The sequence below is a fragment of the Ambystoma mexicanum genome, chromosome 7p (assembly GCF_040938575.1).
Source record: "Ambystoma mexicanum isolate Mex_15411 chromosome 7p, UKY_AmexF1_1, whole genome shotgun sequence".
NCBI lineage: Eukaryota > Metazoa > Chordata > Amphibia > Caudata > Ambystomatidae > Ambystoma > Ambystoma mexicanum.
This window is the reverse complement of record NC_090939.1, coordinates 842118658-842139749: the sequence shown is the minus strand read 5'-3', so window position 1 is coordinate 842139749 and position 21092 is coordinate 842118658. Positions and strand designations below refer to the sequence as shown.

The 21092-nt window shown below is 46.5% G+C and overlaps 1 protein-coding gene across 1 annotated transcript in view; it reads left to right on the top strand.

The window, feature by feature from the left end:
• PCCA (propionyl-CoA carboxylase subunit alpha) overlaps positions 1-21092 on the top strand; it is a 3020006-nt gene that overhangs the window by 1985874 nt on the left and 1013040 nt on the right. The window contains exon 19 of the mRNA XM_069637005.1: positions 4115-4217. Within this exon, the coding sequence (XP_069493106.1) occupies positions 4115-4217 (103 nt within the window). The remainder of the gene's footprint in view (positions 1-4114; positions 4218-21092) is intronic.

Sequence of the window (21092 nt, the reverse complement as noted above, 5' to 3'; positions counted from 1 at the left end):
TACATCCACCTCATCAATGCATGATTTCTGCGTGTCAAACAGGATCGTGGACGTCTCCATATCGTCACCCTGGACTGGGCGACGTTTTGGTGTCGCTGGGCACGGGCCAGAGATAATGTCTCTCCAGCCAGTCCTAGGCTTCCTTGGGGTTGTGAAATGTGTACCGTGGCATTGTAGTGAGCATAGCCAAGAAGAATTGTGCGTGTTTCATATTGAGAGACATGAGCTTCTTCTTCACCGAGTCAAAGGACTGCCTCAATCTTTGTTCTTCCCTCGTGTAGTTTGGGAAGAGGCTAATTCGGTTTCCGTTGTAGGTAATCGGCCCGTCGCCCTTGCCATCTGTAGGAGTGTGTCTCGGTCCTTGTAGTTCAGGAGGCGGTCTATCACCGTGCGCGGAGAGGCACCAGGCACAGGGCGGCCAGTTGGGCCCACTCAATTGAAAAGAAGTTTGAGTTTTGTTTTGGTGCCATAAAGTAGGATTAGCAGCGCTCCAGAAACAATTCCATACAGTGTCCTTCCTCCTTTTCCAGGAGTCTAAGTATGCAAAGATTATTGCGGCCGGACCTTCACTTTCCTCGTCCCAGTTTTCTAAGGTGGTTAGCTTCTGAGACATCGATGCCAGCTGTTCCTCCTTCTTCCTTAGCGCATCCTCACTGTCTGATATGCGCAGTTCCGTCTCTCTCACTTGCAAGGACAAGTTGCACAAGTCTTGCCATAGGAAGGAAACCTCAGAGGCCAAGCCATCAATTTTAGTTTCAACCTACGACCTAGAATCACTGGTGGCAGCCATAATGTCTGTGAGGGACAATATATGTCCCTCTCCTGTACTCTTCCCTGCATACAGCCGCCCTTTCCTGTGCCAAGGAAGAGGGTGTCAGAACACTTGTCGTGTAATGGTCCATTTTATTCTGTGCGGTCCCTTTCCAGGACTTGTCCTTTGCCATAGTCGTGTGAATCACTGGTGCCAATAGTGCGCAATCACCACCCTCAGTCCCTCCCACTCCCCCTATTCCCGGTGGACCAACAGCACCATCCTTCGTGCATTGGGGAGACTGGGAAAAGTGTAAGCAAGGGTCTTCACGTCCAGGGGCGGGTCAATTGGAGCTGGTGGCGCTGTCCACCACCTAACCATCTTCAAGGATGAGATGTGTAAGTACCCCCTTCGGCTGAAGGCCGCTGGGCGTTTGGCACATATAAATAAAGAGTAATAACTACCCCCACCAGTTTGGAATTGGGGGTATTCGGGGCCACCGCATTCAAGGAAGCGTGCACAGAATTGCTGAGTAATACACGCACAAGCCTATGTCAATGTCCCCAGCCACCACCACAGGCCGGGGCACAGTGTTCTGTGCTGGTCCTTCTCTCTCACCAGGCCTCCTTGTTACTCTTGCCACCCAGAGGGCCCAGCCCTTGCAGGCAAGTCAGCCTCCTCACGACCCTGACAAGGAGGTGTTATCACATTCGCTCCCACCCCAGGAGCCAGATCTGCTGTCCACATGCAGCACTGTTGTCCGCAGCAGGGGTGGAGGTACGCAGGGACCACCCACCTCTTACCCCCTGCAGATTGCCTCACCCTTTGTGCATTTAACGTGGCAGTGCAGCTGCCACCTTGTCGCAAATAGCTCTAAATCCGCTCTTTCTTGGCTGGCTTTTTTTTAGGACCTAGATCAGCAAGAGTGTCTGTGGGAGGATTCAAGTCTCCACCAGAGACACTTTTCTGTGGTTTTCCTCAGGTAGCCTGTCTTTCGCCTACCCTTTTTAATCTATACACAACCCTTTCTTCGACCTCCTGGATCATCATGGCATTAAATATACGAATTATGCTGATGACGCTCAGGTGGTCCTAGAACTGACGGGCAATTATGAAAGGGACTCTAGTGCTGTTGATCAGACTTACAATATTATACAACAGTGGATGGCGAACTCCCTTGCTTTAAACGGGAACATAACCGCTCATGTTAGTGAGCATACACCTAGCTAAACGTGAGTCTAAATACGGCCAATTCATCATCTCGGACTGTGTCATTAAAACAAGTCTGTGGGTGAAAACACCGGGTGTCGTTCTTGATGCCAACCTCAATATGGAAAAGCATGTTTCTCATACTAAGGCCACCTGTGCATACACCACTAAGCTCATAAAACAGATCAAACCATACTTGTCTGATACTAATGTTGCCACACTGGCTACAACTCTTGTCAATTCAGAATGCTTCTGCTACTTTGTCCCTTAGCTCTAATGGCCTGGAAAAGCTCTCTCAACCGAGTTATAAATTACAGAACTTTGTCCGGTTCTTGCTTTGATGTTTGTTTCCCGCTTAGTTGGAACTCAATCCCACTTGACCTTAGAAATATTCCCGATTTATGTCACTTAATTTCATTTCATTTATTGGTAATATACTTATAGCCAGCGTCTTTGTGTATACAACATAGAATTACATACATACACATAGACATTATACATGTCACTTCAAGAAAGCCATCAAAACTTTTCTCTTCAGTTCCAAGGACTATGTTGTTGCAGTTCTCTGCTTTTGCTTTTTCAGTTTGACCTTTTTCTTTTTTTTTCTTCTATGATCACTTCTTCTGTGCGCCCTGAGGGCTTTGGCCGTGTTGCGCCTTATAAAAATTCATTCATTCAAGTATAGGTTTTGGACACAGACACATTTGCGTTGAACTTCCTGTCACAGGCTATCATTAGTTTTACTTAGGTTGGGAAATGCCACCTTAGCATAGGGCAAGTTAGGCCTTTTTTTTTCCAACCCTCTTTTTAAGTTAATAAAAGTTTATAGCCCAAACTGTATTCAGTTGTCTGTGTCTACTTCATGATGCCTTCACAAGGATCACCCATGAGACCAGGGGGTGTGTGGACACGGGTGGATCAAGGGGGGGCAGATTGTCTATGAGAACAGAAGAGCGCACATGCCGGGTGCACAAGACCACACGGGTAGTCTGCTTGTCCTCTTTCAGCATGCTAAAAGAGTCCAGAGATAACACTCTTGACTTCGGGGGTTGCACTGCATCTGCATTCAGATGCTGACTCCATTTGGAGGCTTTGCCTGAATGGCAATCAGATCTCACTTATATACCATCTAACTAGATTGTGGGTGACTATTAAACCCTTGTTAAATATACATACAAGCTAGTTACACTATTCGTTAGGTTGTAGTAGTAGTAAATGTATTGTGAATTAGTTCAAATTTGAACTTTACACAAGCAATACAAGGTTGTATAAATGGGCTGGCATAGTTCCTCTGCTCATTCCCACTTTAATTAAATTGAGTTGTTATAAAGTAGGCTGAGGCATTTGTAGGATGGTAATGCATGGTGCTTTTAACTCTAATTTGTATTTGTATTTATCAAATGCCATGTGGATGGCTGTATTATAACACATTTAAAAAATCCTAGAATTCCAAGTAAAAAAGGAAATCTTGCGACTCCTGCTTGTCACTTATATTGTTCCGCCTTCCAACCCACGGATCCATTCGCCTGCTTGTCTGGTCTGTCCTGTGGCACTAATCCTTCACTGCTCGATTAACATCGAACACGATACTTATGCAGCTTTCCATCCTTACAAAATGCTTAACTCGTATTACAGAACAAAACGTGTATCCACAATTACTTCTCTATTCCTATTTTAGTTTGCAACCCGATTTAATAATTGCGCAAAAAATGGCTTCGTTGAAAAGATGAAAAGGGACATTAAAAAGCTAGGTTGTTTCACAGTAAAACATTATTTTTTAATTTAAACAGCCCTTCTGTACAAGCTCGTCAGGGCTATTTTATGCTGCTGATATATTACTTAGCAACATGACAGCGGCCTCGGAGCTCTGCGGAAAAAGTAGGTGATTATAATTGCGAGCACTTCAAAACGCATTTCTTAACTAACTAGTCTTTGAACCCGTCCATGGTATTAAAAAAAATTCTCCTTCCCCAGGAGGTAAGGCTCTAACAACATGTGGTAGAAACGAAATGTGGTCAGACTGAGGTCATATTTCAAGCGAGCTTGCCGCGCATGTATTATCTTCCTGCTTTCAAATGCATTTGAAAACGCACGCGTAAAAGAAAAGAAACTCCAAAATGTGACTTATTTTCATTTCTTGTCGTCTGTCCTTAGAGTGCCTCTTGCCAAACCAAAGATGAAGAGCTTGGACCTGTCCGCGCAGCTGGATGGCAAAACTCATTCTGTTAGTGTTGCAGACAACGGAGACACTTTTTGTGTAAGTTTTTTGTTAAAAGTAAGGCCCTTCATTTTCCATAAACTTCTGTCAAGCTTCGTAAAACACAAGAATGGTAACATTTTATAATCCCGTAAAAAGCATAAGGACGGCCTATGAGGTCTTGGTGATCATTTCCACATGGAGTTATACTAATGACTCTTCACTCCCCTCTTCCTCTGCTGAGCTGAACGCATAACTTGCCCTTTCCTTTCTGTGCCTGCCTTACTTACAGCATGGCCATTTATTGTTGTGAACAGTCTGCACGTGCCTTTCATGGTACTTAGCGCCGTGTAAAATGTTGCCCTGAGCAAACGGATCGTAACCGAATGTTATATTTGTTTCTTGGTTGGCCGTAGTTTATTTGTTGAAATGTCCCTAGCTTGAGGTGTTACGGGTTCATTTTCTTTTTAAATGGCCACAACACAACTTTTTATTTCACCCATTGCTGTGATTCCCAATGTAAGAAATACATGAAGATAGACCTTAGGAATAATGGTTACCAGACTAGATCGCCGTTTAACTGAATAGTTGCCCTCTCCATGAATACATCAAACTGGTTTATTTTCATATCAGTTATAACCGGGCCTGGCAGCAATTAGTTATATGACTGAATTAAAAGGAAACAAAATCTCAACGCATTGAGGCTAAGAACGCTGTATTTGCCTTCTAGTGTGGAGGGGCTAGATACCGCGTCATATAGCTTTTTTTTTTTTTTAAGTGTTTTTCTCTAGCCAGGCAGAGGCGTAGACCGGGCAGGGCCTGAGCAGGCAATGCCCACACAAAATCTGTAAATGCCCCCTCAGCAGCGCTTTGTGGGCATTTACAGATGTTGATGTCACTGCGGTGGGCCCAACTACATTAGCTTCAGACAAGGGTGAACTTGCCTATAGGGAACTCTGGAGATTTCCTGGCAGGCCTCTGCACCGTAAGCCTCGTTTGTATGGTATTTACACATGTTCTCATAGGAAAAGGGTTGGGCTAATTGAACATTTTTAATTTGGGGCCACTTTGAACATTATTTCCAGGGCCTCTTTTGGGTCCCAGTCCACCCCTGGCTTCAGGCCCCACTTAGACAATCCTGGCAACGTCTCTGTAGCCAGGCACTGCACATGTGTAAGAACTTAGCTACAACCCCTTAGATTGAAAGTCACGCACCCTTACTAGTTCCATGTTTTACGTCAATGGGGGAATCAGAAAACGCTTCACTTGTGCCGAGTGTTCGAAGTACCCCAGGCTTTTGCCCAATGCATTTTCTACTTTCTAAAGTGTTTTCCTTCCTTGCAGCTTTTTTTTCTCCAGTTTGTACAACCTGTCACTTTTCTCCTGGTCCGAGGCATGTGCTTTGTGACGCATCTAATTTGAAGAACCTGCCCTGCACTCTTCGTGCAACAATTGCATCCACCCGGTGGTCCTAACTATACATGTCACAGAAGTGTCATATCGTGACTGGCCCCAGAAGGCTTGATAAGCGCCGGTGGTGAGTGAGTGTGAGTGACTGTGTGTGTGACTGTCTGTGGTAAAGGGGAGGGGAGGGGATGGCGTGAAGATGAAAAAAGCCAAGGGGGGTTCAAAACGATAAGAATATTCAAGCCCTGCGCTGAGCAACTAAGAGCTGAAGAAAAATACGAGGGTTCTAGAGAGAAAGTGGAAGGTGTAACAACCAGAGAGGAGTGTTGGCTTCTCTTGAGGCCCTCCATGAAATGAAATTGAAACGTGATGACCTGGGTGCCAGGTTTCACATGTGGAAGTTGATCTGGAGCGTAAGACAGTTGCAAACCAACTTTAACAGACTCTAGTAGCTTTCTGAGTAAATTTGTGTTCCAGCAATGTGCTGCAGGGACCATAATGAATATGGATTTATTTAGCTAACAAACTGGAAGCAGCTGACTTAAGACTCCTGGTATTTCCTAGTGGTGAATTGTTTTAATGACTCTGGGAAAACAAAAGAGGTGATGGCTGGAAAGTTTACAATTCATCTTAACCTGTGGCATTGCTCTGGGCAACCCTCCAGACCATCGTTCTTCGCCTTCCAAGACATTACAAAAGGGGAAAGACCATATGCAAATCAGGTCTGGCCCAAACTGCTTGGTCACATCCCTTCTACATCAGATCACAAGCATCCCCAAACATGTTTCGGCCTTGTTGGTGGCAAGCTACTCCTCATCATTGAGGAGTAGCTTGTGTTTCTAGGACCAGCAGGCACAGGACCCACGGCTGGGCATACCCGTCCCCCTTTGGGTCTCCAGCCCAAACTACTTGGTCACATCCCTTCTGCACAAGACCACAAGCATCCCCAAACATGTTTTGGCCTTATTGGGCCTCATCAGTGAGAAGTAGCTTAGGTCTCTATGCACAGCAGGCACAGGACCCACGTCAGGGCATGACTCTGGGTCCAGTTAAGATTCCATAGATTTAGCACACCTCGTTTAAATTGTAGCAAGTGTGGTATCAGTTCATTCGTACTTGGGTGCAAGGGGGTAAAACGACCCTGGCACAAGAGTTGTAAAATACACAGGCCGGCACAAGAGTTGTAAAATACACAAGCCAAGAAAATGGGTCTCAAACTAGTAGAGACTGCTGTCCCCTGCACACCATATAACTGGGTAAAACCAGTTTTGAATCCATTTAGCCCGCAACTATTTCACGATAATTGTGGTAAATGTATACATAAGATTATAAATGGTTCCAACTTGATGTAGTGTTCTTCCAAATGTATTCTGCAATTACTCAACGCATTTCGGGAGATTACCTCCCTTTATCAGGAGCCGTCTAACACAAGTGTTACATAAGAACAAAGAAAATATCTTAAAACCTAGAATTGCAGTTAAGTAAATAAATTGAATCCAATGCTTGCTTGTTAATTTGAAAGTAAATCCAACAAAATATAATTCGGATAACCCGGAGTCAATCCACTCGAAACAATATAATCCAGTTTCAAAATTTCACTAACATTTTAAGATTTGTGATGTTGCATTAGGTTATTTGTAAAGAGATTATAGCTGGCAAATTATTGTCAGTAACATGCTGGAGCTGGGTATTAAAAATTAAATTGAAAATAGTAAGATGTCCAAATAAAGATAACCAAATGGGAATAAAAAACACTCAATAAAGAAACGCGAAATAAAAAAGTACCGTCAATAAAATTCTTCTTGAAAACTCACGGACGTTAATATATGCCAAAGTAGAATCCGGATCAATCTAGAGGAAATGACAGAACCGAAGAAGAAATGAGTGCTCCATAGTGTAAAACCAAAGCTAGGCAAGTCAGACTGTGCCAAAGGTGCATGCAGCTGACAGAAGATGCTAAGTGTCAGAAATTAACCAAACAGGAACAACGATTAAAGTGAACCCACTGCGTCTCTATCTATGCTATTTAATAGAGTAAAATTGCTTGCAATAATTGAAAAACGTAGTGACATCATCAAGAGCCAGACACCCCCTCACGTGATGATGTCTTTAAGTCAACACCGTGACATGACGGGTAGATAACAAAGAAGAAATACGGTTTCATGCAATTCGTCTTAAAGTTAAATATAACTGGGGCGCTGTTGAGCAGCCATAAAGTGGTCGTTCCTTTCTAATCTCCCATCCGACTGGCACTTATGAGGTTATAAAGCACCCATTTTCAGGGACCTATGCTGGGTTGTGTTACTATATACAGACGTCGAAAGATACACACTATGACTAGGTGTGTTTGCATATGGATTTGATCCCAAAAATCAGAGATCGAGCGAGATCCTATAGATGCAGCTGATCCGTGACGACTCCTGTGAACGGAGAAGCTGGTATCCGATTTTGAGGCATGGTGTGATCACTGCTGGCGATCGAAGCTGCTGGAAGGGGGGAGATACTGACTGGACATCCACAATTATACCCTGAAGCTGAGACTGGAGAAGGTGTTTGCTGGCGGCCCGGAGGCTGAGTGGCTGGGACATGTGAAAATTGACAGCAGAGGGAGGTCCGGCGCGATGCCGGGATCGAAATCTCACTTACCCTGCTTGGACCCAGCCGACTGTGGTGAAACTTGGCTAAACTTGGACACGCACTTGGTGCACTGATACTGCAGGGACAGACTGCAAACCTGCTGATGGTGGGCCGAGATCCCCTCCCCCACATCTCTGGGGACCCTGGAGAGTGACGCATGCTGGAGCACCAGCAAAGGAGGCGAGAGCCGTGGACATGGAGAGATCTGTTGAGGCGGGCCAGCCCGGCACCTTACTGCACCACATGACAGGCATTGTGCAGCATTGGCAGTGGCTACTTTCCCCCACTCCTCGCTTGGTATTGTTTGCAAAGTGCACCTGATACTGGAGCCAGTGACTGGAGATAGACAGAGACTGCATGACTGCATGCCTGGGCACTCTACATTGCTTCTGGTTTCTATGCAGGATTGCGCCGCAACTGGCGAAGTGCAAGGCTACTGATTGAGCACCCCCAACCTTCCCTCATAAGCTGTACTGGTGTGCGAGTGTCAGACTGTTCCCCTTCACCACCCTGCTCCTCACCTGTTGCTTCCTCTTGTCCGTCCTTAGTGAGTAATGATTGCTTCCGCGGAGCCTTGGGTTTATCCTTGGTGGGTTTCTCTCAGGACTTACTGTCATGTAAATAGGGCCTGGCTCCCTCGGAGGCCACCTCGACAGGAAGTGGAACCTGTCTTGGGGGGCCCAGAGGAGCCAAGCCCCCGCAACAGGGAAGAAGCCGATGGATGGCAAAAAACCCTGTGGAAATGTTCCAGGAGGTGGGTCCTTGGATAGAGCTTCTTCAGTAGCCGGATCCAGATGATCGTACAGGTAAGTAAAGGTTCAGGTAATTTTGATCCGTGCTGTAGACAATGATGAGGGTATGATGTGGAGGTTCAGGTAAACCAGTTTCCAATCCGAACTGTAGTTGCCGTGGACTGATGAGTGGAGCAATTGTAGAGGAAGACAGGAGGTAAGCAAAGTAGAAGACGGGAAGCGTAACAAAGGATAAAGGGCGAGTTTATAGACAAAGTCCCTGCTTACCAGAGAAAGGCAGATCCACTAAATGATCAGGAAGGAACGCGAAGAATCGCGAGGGTGGCGGACCGGGAGCCGCAAGTCGGAACGGCAAGAAGCCTTAAGTGAAAGGAAAGGACGGAGGATGAGGGAGGAATGCGAAGAATCGCGAGGGTGGCGGACCGGGGGCCGCAAGTCAGAACGGCAAGAAGCCTAAAGTGAAAGGAAAGGGCGGAGGATACGAGGCGACAGAGTGTCGAGAAAACAAGAGAAGGGGAGTAGTAGCACGGGCTGGCGGGCTGAGGAACAGTAGAAGGCAGAGAAAAAGCCAAACGGAGGTTTAGCCGGAGCGAACGTATCGAGGCGGATAACACAGATACAACGTGCTGGATGGTGGGCGGGGCTAGCTTAAATAATGGTATCCGCCATCTTGGTTGAGGGCTAGCCCGTTACTTAAATGATCTTCGTGACGATACCTTCCACTTATGCCAAAGCTTCCAGGGACGGATCCTGACAGTGAGTTGGGACACACCTAGAGTACACACTTGGGCCACAAGACTGTCGTGGTTGTACTGCTGCCCACATAAATACCGCCTGGGAAGCCTCGCTGTATCTACACTTGCAAAATATGCCTAAAGGAGGGGTCAGCTAGAGGAGGCAGAACACACTAGACGCATTTGCGCGACAGACAAACCCCCATTGGCAGCTTTTGAGGCCCCCACGCTTACACAACTGATGGAGAGTATGCAGGACGGTTTCAACTCTGACAAACTAGATGGCATAACGACAAATATCATTACCCTTAATGTTAAAAAGGAACGGGTCAGTGCACGGATGATGGGGGCCAAGACACGCATCGGCACAGCTGAGGACGACATTCACACCCTCCAGTCTCAAATGAAGACATTAACTATGGAACTGAAGAGAGCCGTGACAATGCAACGATCCATATCTATCCTGATTTTTCTGGTATGTTCCGGGAGACGGCCACCCCATATGCCATGCTTTTCCCGGCAAGGCTGCATGTCCAACACTGAGGCAAGACTTTGTTTCTTACACTTCCGGAAGGAGCTGCGACCTGCATCGAGGCCAATATACCGCTCAATACCCAGCTGGAGACTCGTAGTGCAGGGAATGCCTCGTCCTCACCAGTATGACTTCACCCGATATGTTGTTGATGAATGATCAGCCCGTCTGGTATGTTATTTTCTGGATGTTGCCAAACTGGCAGCGATTACTGTGTCCTAGTACCTTAACTTGTATGTGTTACTTGCTATAAGTAGCCCGAGCGTACGTACTTATCCTAAGAGTAATGGCTGGGTGTTTTGAAAGCCACAACGGCTGCCCCCCGAGGTAAAGTTCGAGTTAATGGCTATTCCTAATGTGCACGAGTTGGGGTTGTGCAGTACCCGGGGTGAGGGAAGCGGGGAGGGAATGAGGGTAGCATCGCCCTGATTGGGAGGGCGATGAGGGAGGGGAGTAAGGGGAAGGGGCATTGGGCGAATAAAAGTTCAGTTAAAATTGTTTGGACAATCACAACATTTACTGCAAAAACAAGTGCTATTTTTGGTGGGATGGTGCAGGGACACGAGCATTGGATGTGTTTGTTATGAGTGTAACACTGAAATCCCTTAACGTCTTAAGGTGGAACGTGCGCGGCATTGGGAACTATGCTAAGGCGCGGCGGATTCTTGCGTATATATACCGACAATGTTCATATCCTACTACTGTAGGAAACACATGGAGGAGTATGAATAAATCATTTGTCAAGACATTGGGCCCTATAGATTCTTCACCAACTACTCGACACAATCCAGAGGGGTGGAAATACTTATACATAAACGACTAGCTTTCGCTTTACTGCACTCACATGTAGACCCGGAAGGTCGATCTGTAGTGGTACATGGTAAGATTGACAATAAAGAGGTTCGTCTGGTGAATACCTATGGATCAAACCTGGATGACCCGAATTTTTATTTGAAGATTGCAGATATTGTAATGATGTATTCATCGGTTCCCGTACTGTGGAGGAGAGACATGAATACTATTTTGAATTTAAACCTTGACCGTACTGGGCGGACGCCGCGACCCCTGTCGAAAGCAGCAGTTTGTATTCTTGATTTATTAGGCAAGCTCAACCTGTACGACAGCTGGCACCCGCTACATCCGACAGGAAGGGAGTTTTTTACGTAGTACTCCACTGTTCACAGTATGTTGTTTAGAATAGATGTTTTCTTTACCTCGAACATATTGGTGGGCCTGGTAACGAAAGCTGACAAGCAAAAAACCAGGTGTTACTACCCAGTAATGTCAGATGCTCACAAACTGCTCTTCCGGAAGGAAGCTGCAATGTATTCTCAAGTATATGTTCAAAAAAGGTTTTTCAAAAGATAGTCTCAAATATTAGCTGCAGTTTGTAAAGAAATTGAAGTCTTTTACGATGTTTTAAGTAGTATACATAAATAATGACTTATTCCAAAAAATTTGAATCAAAAGATGTAAAGGAAAACAGCTTCCTTAACAGTATCTGGCTCATAGCCAATGCATTTTGGTGCCTTGCTCCATTTTCAGGGCTGAGCAATGAATTGTACACAAAAATTAAATGCGTAATTACAATATGGAAACTAGTCAGTGCATACATACCGATTTTGATCAAGTTGAATATACATAGGTTCATGGAAAGAAACCGAATCAGAGTTGGTCACTCAGTAATCACTATACGAACTGTAGGTTTGTAAGCATGCAAGTAATGATTGCTACCGGCTGTACCGGACACAATATTCCCAACAATGATTCAAAATACTATTGTCCTAAAACCTCAGTGACGATCTCGTAAACCGTGATCTACAGCCGTGGTATAACACGCATCTATATATAAAAAAGAATGTATGCAAACCTTGTGCAATTTATACATTATGCATGGTTTAATCACCCTCCAACTCACATGTTTTACACATTTGGTCAAACAGTAGATCAAAGCACATCAATTCTGAAGCAATTCCTGAGTATCAAATATGTGTGTGCAAAGTATTTGAGAGAAACAGTGTGAATAGACCTTATATAATCACTCCTTCATCTTTCTGGAAACAGTCACCCTAAAGCCACACGAGGTATATAGTTCTCAGAGCATGCAGTCTCTATAAGAAAAATAGGAGTTTTGCATAACTTTTTTTTTATATATGCATGTTATACCATGCCTGTAGATGATCACATTTTACGAGATTGTCACTGAGGTTTTAGGACAATAGTATTTCAAATCATTGTTGGGAATATTGTGTCCGGTACAGCCGTGGTTTTCAAGCAAGATATATCATTGTAGATGTAACATTAAGTATTAGTAGACTAACTCTCCCTAACCAGACCCAGCCCGGCCTTCCTATCTACGTAGGATGGCTGGGGCGCGAGGCATTGGTCACGTAACGCCATCAACGGTGTTAGGGACGACTCCTCCTTGGGTTTCCAAAACTACATGTGTACACATTCACAGATGCGCGCCCCGTGCATGGCATCTTTGTGAGCAGATTGCTCGCAGATACAGGTAAGAATTAACGTTACTGCCGGCGTGCAGTACCAGCACGGCATCCAGACATAGTGTAAGACCTGTTCCTTTGGATCTTTTGACAGACCTTTTCAGTCAATCTTCCTACGATCGTGGCAAACAGGTAACTCTCCTGACACGTTCATCTCACCACGATTTGGCATGAGTGCTAGTTAACAAGCACTTTACTTTATTTTGTATTCATAGAGTCAACTCCTACTGCCTACAGGTACCTAAATTTAGACCAAATAAAACGGGCAGCATCAGCTTCTCAGTCAAGGCAGCCCAATACTGGAATGCTCTCCCACTTAACATTAGAACAGACCAATTCTACTATAGCTTTTGGTGGAATACTCTCACATGGCTACGCTCCAACGACCCCCTACATTAACCACTATTACACCAACAGATCATACTCAGTCTGACTGTATATATGTTTCTGCTGTTTGTTAATCTGTTTATAATCACAGCTGTGCATAGTCCGACATCCAGTGGTCACTGCGGAGTATTGCATCTTGATTTTTGAAAGTTGAAAAGGGGACGTCGACATAGGCGTGTCTGTAATACTATCCCTATAGTGACGTGTAGTGTACCCAAAATCCCTCACGCGTCTAGGTCCCTCAGATTGTTTTTTTCTGCCTAGAATACTGGTCACCTTATGCGGAGCTCTTAAGAGACATTGACATTACCATTATTCGACCCTTGGCCGTTTTTTGTCAGTTATCGTTAATCTAAACGCCTCCAGCCCTCTTTTGACGGCTAAGCAACATCCCCGCCGAGTCAAGATCTTCGACGGCGGTGGTTTTGACGGAGGTGATCCTATCGGCGCTGCCGAACACGTGGCCTGGCCTCGCCGGTCTACACAGTAGGGAGAGTGGGGGTTGTTGTGGACATTTCTATTTTCTTCTAGAATGCCTTTCTCTCCCCCCCCCCTTTCCGTTGGGGGTCGTTATCACTTATTATTACATCCTCACCTATGGAGAGGAGTCCTTTTAGATTTTGCCCTCGTAACGGCAAATTCATGTGGAAGGATAAACATGAGCGGTGTAACCGCTGCTTACCCCTCGACCACAACGCGGTCGGCTGTGCGGCATGTAAACTTTTTCGTCCAAAAACATTGAAGGACCGCAGGGTCAAGAGGTGGGCAGCCTATGCTATGTCGAAGGCTGATTCCTCACCCTCCGCCGAATGTGATGAGGGGAATAGTTATAACGCTCCTCCGCGTCTGTCCCTGGCCCCTAAAGGTTCGGCTCATGCCCTACTTATGGGGATGTACACCCCGGCGACGCCGACGCACATGAAAAAGTGAAAACTAAACACACAACCCACGGCCCTTCGAAGAAGGGCCCAGCGGCAATGGAGACGCCGAATCTATCAGCAGCCTCCGCCGACCACAAGGGTTGCCAGCCTTCCACGCAGCCGCATGTGCAACTAGCGACTGGGCCGTCCGCAACTAAGGACGCTACCACCAAAATGTCAGACGAAACGCCTCGTAAGAGAGTGACCGTCGGCAAAAAAAGGTTCCGGCACCGCCGGAAACCGTTTATGACCAGCCCTCGACGGACAAAGTAGTCACCGAAAGCTTGACTAGAATAGTCTCCTTTGACGCTCAAAGACGCTCAAAGACGGGCGGCGAAAGAGTCGCCGACACCCGCTCACAAGGCCAGATAGATGCCGAAATCTACGGAAGGTACGCTGGAACCCCCCATCGAAGGGCAGAGCTAAAGATACACCCCCAGTGTCGGGCCCTCTGAGGGTGACGGGGGTATATCCTCCACGCTATGGGAGAGATCTCGACGACTAGAGGCGGAGGAGCATACCTTTCCCCCACTATACTGTTCAGGGCTATCCCAGTGGACTATGGAAAGATTTCAATCGTGTATGGACAAGCTAGATATGTTTATGTCCACCCCTGAACACGTTACACGCAAAAGGCCAAGAAAGATACTCCATGAAGACCCTAGGGCCAAATATCCAAGACTCTTTGACCCACTTGAAGAGGAAATTGATACATATGACCTCACTGAAGAGGACCGACATTTTCAGGAAGATGAAGAGTTCCTAAATACTGAGGATCTAGAAGACCCTGTAGGGGGCGTTGAAGAAGACCCAGACATAGGTGTATCACAGCCCTGGCAGTCTCCAGGGGCGTCAACAGACCCTGACACTTTGGATCTGTCCTCTCCTCAGACCACACCGGCCAGAAACCCATCACCTGTGGATGACCAACCCACTTTCAATGCACTGCTACGCAAGGCGGCAGCACATTTTGGAATTGACACAGGGGAAATTACTCCAGAAGTAGACTTTGTGGAGAAAATAATTAAGGAAAAACCACCTACTAGCCAGGCCATACCCCTTCTTGCCTCAGTCAAGAGACGCCTCGTTCCATCTTTATCCACACCTGCATTGGTTAGAGGTGTCAACCCAAGAATTGAGAAGCTTTTCAGCCCCTCACCGTCGGATCCCGTATATATTAGGGGTCACTCCATACCTGATTCCCTGGTAGTAACCACCACGAGAAAAAGGGTGGGGGTTCCGCCATCTACTAGCGAAGCACCCCCAGACAAGGAGGGGAAGAAGCTTTATGCCTTGGGGAAACAAATTGCATCCTCAGCAGCTTTCTCCACGTGGATTGCCAAAAACAACACTTTGTTGGCAAGCTACGCTGATGCCCAATAGGGATTGTTGCGCGAAGGCTTACAAGAAGCCCCTGAGCCCTTGCAAACATGTTTGTTAGCCATTGTGACCAAAGGTACTCGGGTAAACCAAAGCATCATCAAGAACACTCTAGATGCTGCGAAAACTGCTGGCCGGTCACTAGTCCAGGGTGTACTTCTTAAGCGTCATGTTTGGCTCAGAAACTCAGGCGTCCCTCATCAACAAATCCCTTGAAGACTCAAACTTGTTTGGTAAGGAAGTTGACGACGCACTGGAGACAGCTAAGAAGGAATTTGAAACTCTAAAGACTCTGGACCAAATCACAATACCTCCTAATAAGCGAGGTTACGGCAACAGACGCTTTTTTCTTGGCCAACGACAAAATCAACAACAATACTCCTCAGCAGGGAACTGGTCCTCCCCTCAGGGAACCAGTGGACAATATGCTCAGAGAGGACAACGTTGTGGCAAGGGAAGAGGTTGGGGTCCCACTCCCAGAGGCTCCCCGGCTGCCAACACCAAATGACCCAAAAGTTTGTGTCCCCTCCAATGCATCTCCAGTAGGGGGCCGGTTAACATCATTCCTACAAGCATGGGAGGGAATCGCCACAGGCCGTTGGGTACTGTCAATAATAGCCCACGGTTACTGCATCGAATTCAGTCGGTCCCCTACATTCAGACCCCAAGGGGAAGACGCCTATCACCGGAACACCTCTCCATCCTTCTTCAGGAAGTCGAACTGCTGCTGGAAAAAGGAGTAATAGAGGTTGTGCCTCTATCACAGGTAAAGGAGGGTATTTATTCAGTGTACTTCCTTGTACCCAAAAAGGATTTAACCATGCGCCCTGTACTAGATCTGCGCCCAGCAAACAAATTTGTAAAACCTCAAAAATTTCATATGGTGACTTTGCAGGAGGTAATCCCCCTGCTCACACAGGGGGATTACATGGCAACAGTGGACACGAAAGATGCATACTTTCATATTTCAATGTTGCCAGCGAACAGGAAATACCTTAGGTTCATGATAGAAGGCAAACACTATCAGTTCAAAGTGCTACCCTTCAGCATAGCTTCAGCGCCAAGGGTATTCACAAAGGTACTGGCAGTGGCAGCAGCACACCTGCGCAGATTGTCCATTCCAGTCTACCCTTACCTCGACGACTGGCTCATAACAGGGGATTCTTACGAAACATGCTTCTCAAATACCCAAAAGACTGTAGACCTTTTGTTCCACCTGGGCTTCTCCATCAACGAGAAGAAGTCCAGTCTAGACCCCAGCCAAGTCAAACAATTCCTAGGGGCTCTAATTCGAACAAAGGACGGCCTCGTCTTCCCCTCCAACGAGAGGGTCCAAAACATGTTGTTTCAGATCCCTCAATATGTAGCCGGTCGGGAGGTGACGGTACGCAAGGCCATGCGATTGCTAGGAATAATGGCGTCATGTTTTTATTTGCTACCTCACGCGCGCCTGCGCCCAATGCAAGAGTGGCTCAACAGCCAGTGGTGTCAGGCCAGCAGACAATGGGACGATCTAGTGGTGGTCTCGCAGGCCTTGGTTCTCTCGCTGCGATGGTGGTTGAAGGAAAACCTCGTGTTGGGGAAACCTTTCGCAACCCCACCAGTGGAAGCCACTCTAACCACAGACGCATCCCTCACAGGATGGGGGGCTCACCTATCCCATCAGACTGCTCACGGAGTTTGGACTCAGAGTGTGGCGGCCAAACACATAAACTTGCTGGAACTGCTGGCAGTCTTCAAAGCACTAAAGGCTTTCCAGACACACCTACAAGGGAAAACAGTGCTGATCCTCACAGACAGCACCACGGCCATGTACTACCTAAACAAGCAAGGAGGCACTCGCTCTCCAGGACTGTCCAAGCTGTCCCAGAACATCTGGAAGTGGGCTCTCAAACACAACATGTTCCTGTTATCTCAACATGTACCAGGGGAACTCAATCTTCTGGCAGACGAACTCAGCAGAGACTTCCCTCTGCCCGCAGAGTACGAATGGCGACTACACGAAGACATCGTCTCCAACGTTTTCGTAGAATGGGGCTTCCCAGAAATCGACCTGTTCGCAACTCTGGAGAACACCCAATGGCAAGATTACGCCTCCAGGTACCCCCAGAATCGCTCCAAGGGGAACAGTCTCTGGATAACACGGTCAGGGAAATTTGTCTACGGTGATAGTGCACAAGATGCACCAGGAACCAGTTACCATGATACTGGTGGCCCCCATGTGGGCCGAACCCTGGTTCACTCATCTGATGGAGATGTCTGTCTCCTCCGGTGAAACTACCCTGCCCGTACAACATGCTGTCACAGGACAGGGGCCAAACGCTGCACCCATGTCATCAGACCCTGAACTTGGCAGCCTGGTTCCTGAGGTCATAGAGTTTGGACATTTGCAGCTCCCTCAGAGATGCATGGACATTCTCAGAGAAGCAAGGAAACCGAACACTCGTTACTGCTACTCTAACGGTTCGTCATCTGGTGTAAGTCAGAGCATCAACCCCATTGACTGCTCTCCCACACAGATTGTTCTATACCTGACTCACTTGTTGGACTCCGGTTTAGTCTTTAATTCTATTAAAGTTCACCTGGCTGCACTCTCCGCCTACACTACATCTCAACACAGGGTGTTGTGGTGGAAAGTTCCAGTTATTAAAGCCTTCATGGAGGGAGTGAAAAGAATTCACCCTCCTATATCTAACCCAGTTCCCGGATGGGACCTGAATGTTGTACTGACCAGGCTAATGGGCTCCCCCTTCAAACCCATGCATAAAGCAACCCTTAAAGATCTCACTCTTAAGACTGCTTTCTTGATAGCTATCACCTCAATTAGAAGAGTGAGTGAACTACAGGCGCTCTCTATACTAGATCCCTTTGTAACAGTTCACAAAGATAAGGTGGTTCTATGAACACACCCTAGGTTTGCACCGAAGTTCATTTCAAAATTCCATGTCAACCAGTCTATAGAAACTAGGAAAGGAGAGTGTTCTCCTGGCTAGCTTGCTTAATTGGTTCCAAGAAAGGTTCTAACACAGTGGTTATTGCGATACAATTTTCGCTTTATTTGTGCTAGTGATGGGTTAATTCTTCATACAGTTGATATGTATCTAGTACATTTGGGGCAATATTGTCCGCTGGTTGTCAGCCGACACGTGTTTTGACCCGTGGGTCTATTGGATGCAGTCTGCAGCCCCCTTTGGGGTCCTGGTAAGTGATGCTTGACTGTCTTGTGGGGCCAGTGGCTCCTGTTGGGCCCTGAGTGCTGCTTGAGCGGTTCCGTTGAGCTCCTAGCTCCTAGTTCAACGGATTCGCTCAAGCAGCACTCAGGTCCCAACAAGAGAACTACCAACGTTCTTTCAAAACCCATCAAACTTGGGAGAAAAGAGCCTGCACACACTTGATGTTCGCAGGGCGGTCATGTTTTATATGGAAAGAACTAGACCACTGAGAAAGACTAATCAGTTCTCTGTCTCAGTGGCGGCAGAAAGAGAAGGAGATGCAGTTTCCAAATCCACCATATCTAGATGGATTGTCCAATGCATCACTCTGTTTGCCCTTCAAGCCTAGAGCACATTCTACTCGAGGCACTGGGGCATCCATAGCATTCATTGCAAATGTTCCCCTTGAGTCTATTTGCAAGCCGGCATCCTGGAGTTCTGTACACACCTTTACAAAACACTATTGTCTAGATGCCAATTCTAGATCTGATTCTCAGGTGGCACAAGCAGTACTAAGACATCTTTTCTCTACTGTTCCTTCTCACAACCCACCTCCAACTCCGGGTACTGCTCGCTAGTCTATGCACAGCATGTGATTCTAAGCAGATTAACAAACATCAGAAGACATGCATTACTTACCGTAAAAGCATTTCTGATGCTTAGATTCACATGCGCCCACCCTTCCTCCCCGCTCGGATGGAAGGAACATAGACGTCTTATTACTTCTCTCTTTTCTGTACTCACGTAGTCATAAGGCTCCCTCATGGCAGAAAAAATACAAACAGAGGGACCTCGACGCGTGAGGGATTTTGGGTACACTACACGTCACTATAGGGATAGTATTACAGACACGCCTATGTGGACGTCCCCTTTTCGACAAACAAGATGCAATACTCCGCAGTGACCACTGGATGCCGGACTATGCACAGCATGTGAATCTAAGCAGATACAATCATCAGAAAGGCTTTTACGGTAAGTAATGCATGCCATATTCTTTAACCCTTTAAGTGCCATGGTTATTTCCCCCCAGTGCCAAGGCCTTTTGGTGATTTCGGTATGTGGCCATTCAATGGCTTGCACCTTTCTTGTTACATGAGATTTCTCGGCCAAATTTGGCTCCTTCTTTCCCCCACATGTAGGTGGTCGTAACGCCACCCAGGAATCCTAGGTTGCTGTAGGGGGGTGAATATTTTGGGTTTTTTCAAAAAATTACGATAAAATGATGTACAAAGAAGCCTGTGGTTTTTTCCTTGTAAGAGCTAGGAATAAATGGTTTGCTGTGCTGAATTCCCCAAATTTCCTGGCTTCCAAGAACAGGTTGAGTAGAAACAAAAAAAAATTATTTTGATGTGGTCATCAACTGTTTTGTGAGAGGTAGGCGATTTTGGCCATGTTTGCCAATTGGACATGCATGGATGGAATGGAAGAAAAGGGTAGGAAAGCCGAATTGGAGGACAGAAAGGCATATATTTCTGAAATTTAGACAAAATTCCAAGTTTAGGAAGGGGTGATTTGCGTAGGTCAGGCAACAACTAGGCAGGGGAAAATGCCATAGATTGGGGGAAAAGCGGGAAAATGACCACAAAAAAAAGGTATGCGTTGGACATGGTTGGCTTGGTACGGCAATGGCTTCTATGAATTTTGAGAAAAGCAATGCTACGCTACATTCCCCCGACTCTTGCAGTTAGGAAAGCACACATTTTTTGTAGTGTTTTACAAAACAAGCAGTACCACAAGCCAAACACTTAGCCATGGTACACAGGAGTTTTATGCTCACGGCCTGAACAGACGCACTTAGCATATGTAAATCGGGGAAAACCAATGTAGTGAGGAACGGCAAGCATACATTTTTTGAAAGAGCCCAGGCAGACCTTTTAAGGGTAGGTGACTTGTGCAGGTTACAAAAGTGTATGGTGCCTAAAGCAGCCACTAAATGTAGGTCACATTTGGGAAATGAAAGGGTTGTGTGACAAAGGGCACCAGAAAATGGGTCAAAACGTTATGAAAACCACACAAACACAACAAATGTTATACCTTCCTGCGTTCCTACAGGTGTCCCGATGAAAACGGTACCTCACATGTGTGGGTGCACCTACGTGGGCGCCAAGGGGAAAGCCTAAAACACAAGTAACCCCAAGTCTGTTTTCACACCTGAATTTCAAACTCTCTGCAGACGGGCACACCATACAGATATGGGCCTCGGGTGTCCAAGCCACCAAGGAAAACACGGAACGCCATACATTTCCGAAAAGAGGACACCCGTGGGAATCCGCAGAGGTACGATTTGTGCAAATCGGTCCAGAATTTATTACCCAGACACCCCCGCAAAGTCCGAAATGTGGGGAAAAAATGCATTTTCCGCACATTTCACTCGGCTCATCCATCGAAACACGCTGCCAACAACACATGGCCTACCTTCCCGCGTCCCCAGAAGTGTCCCGATGAAAACGGTACCTCACATGTGTGGGTG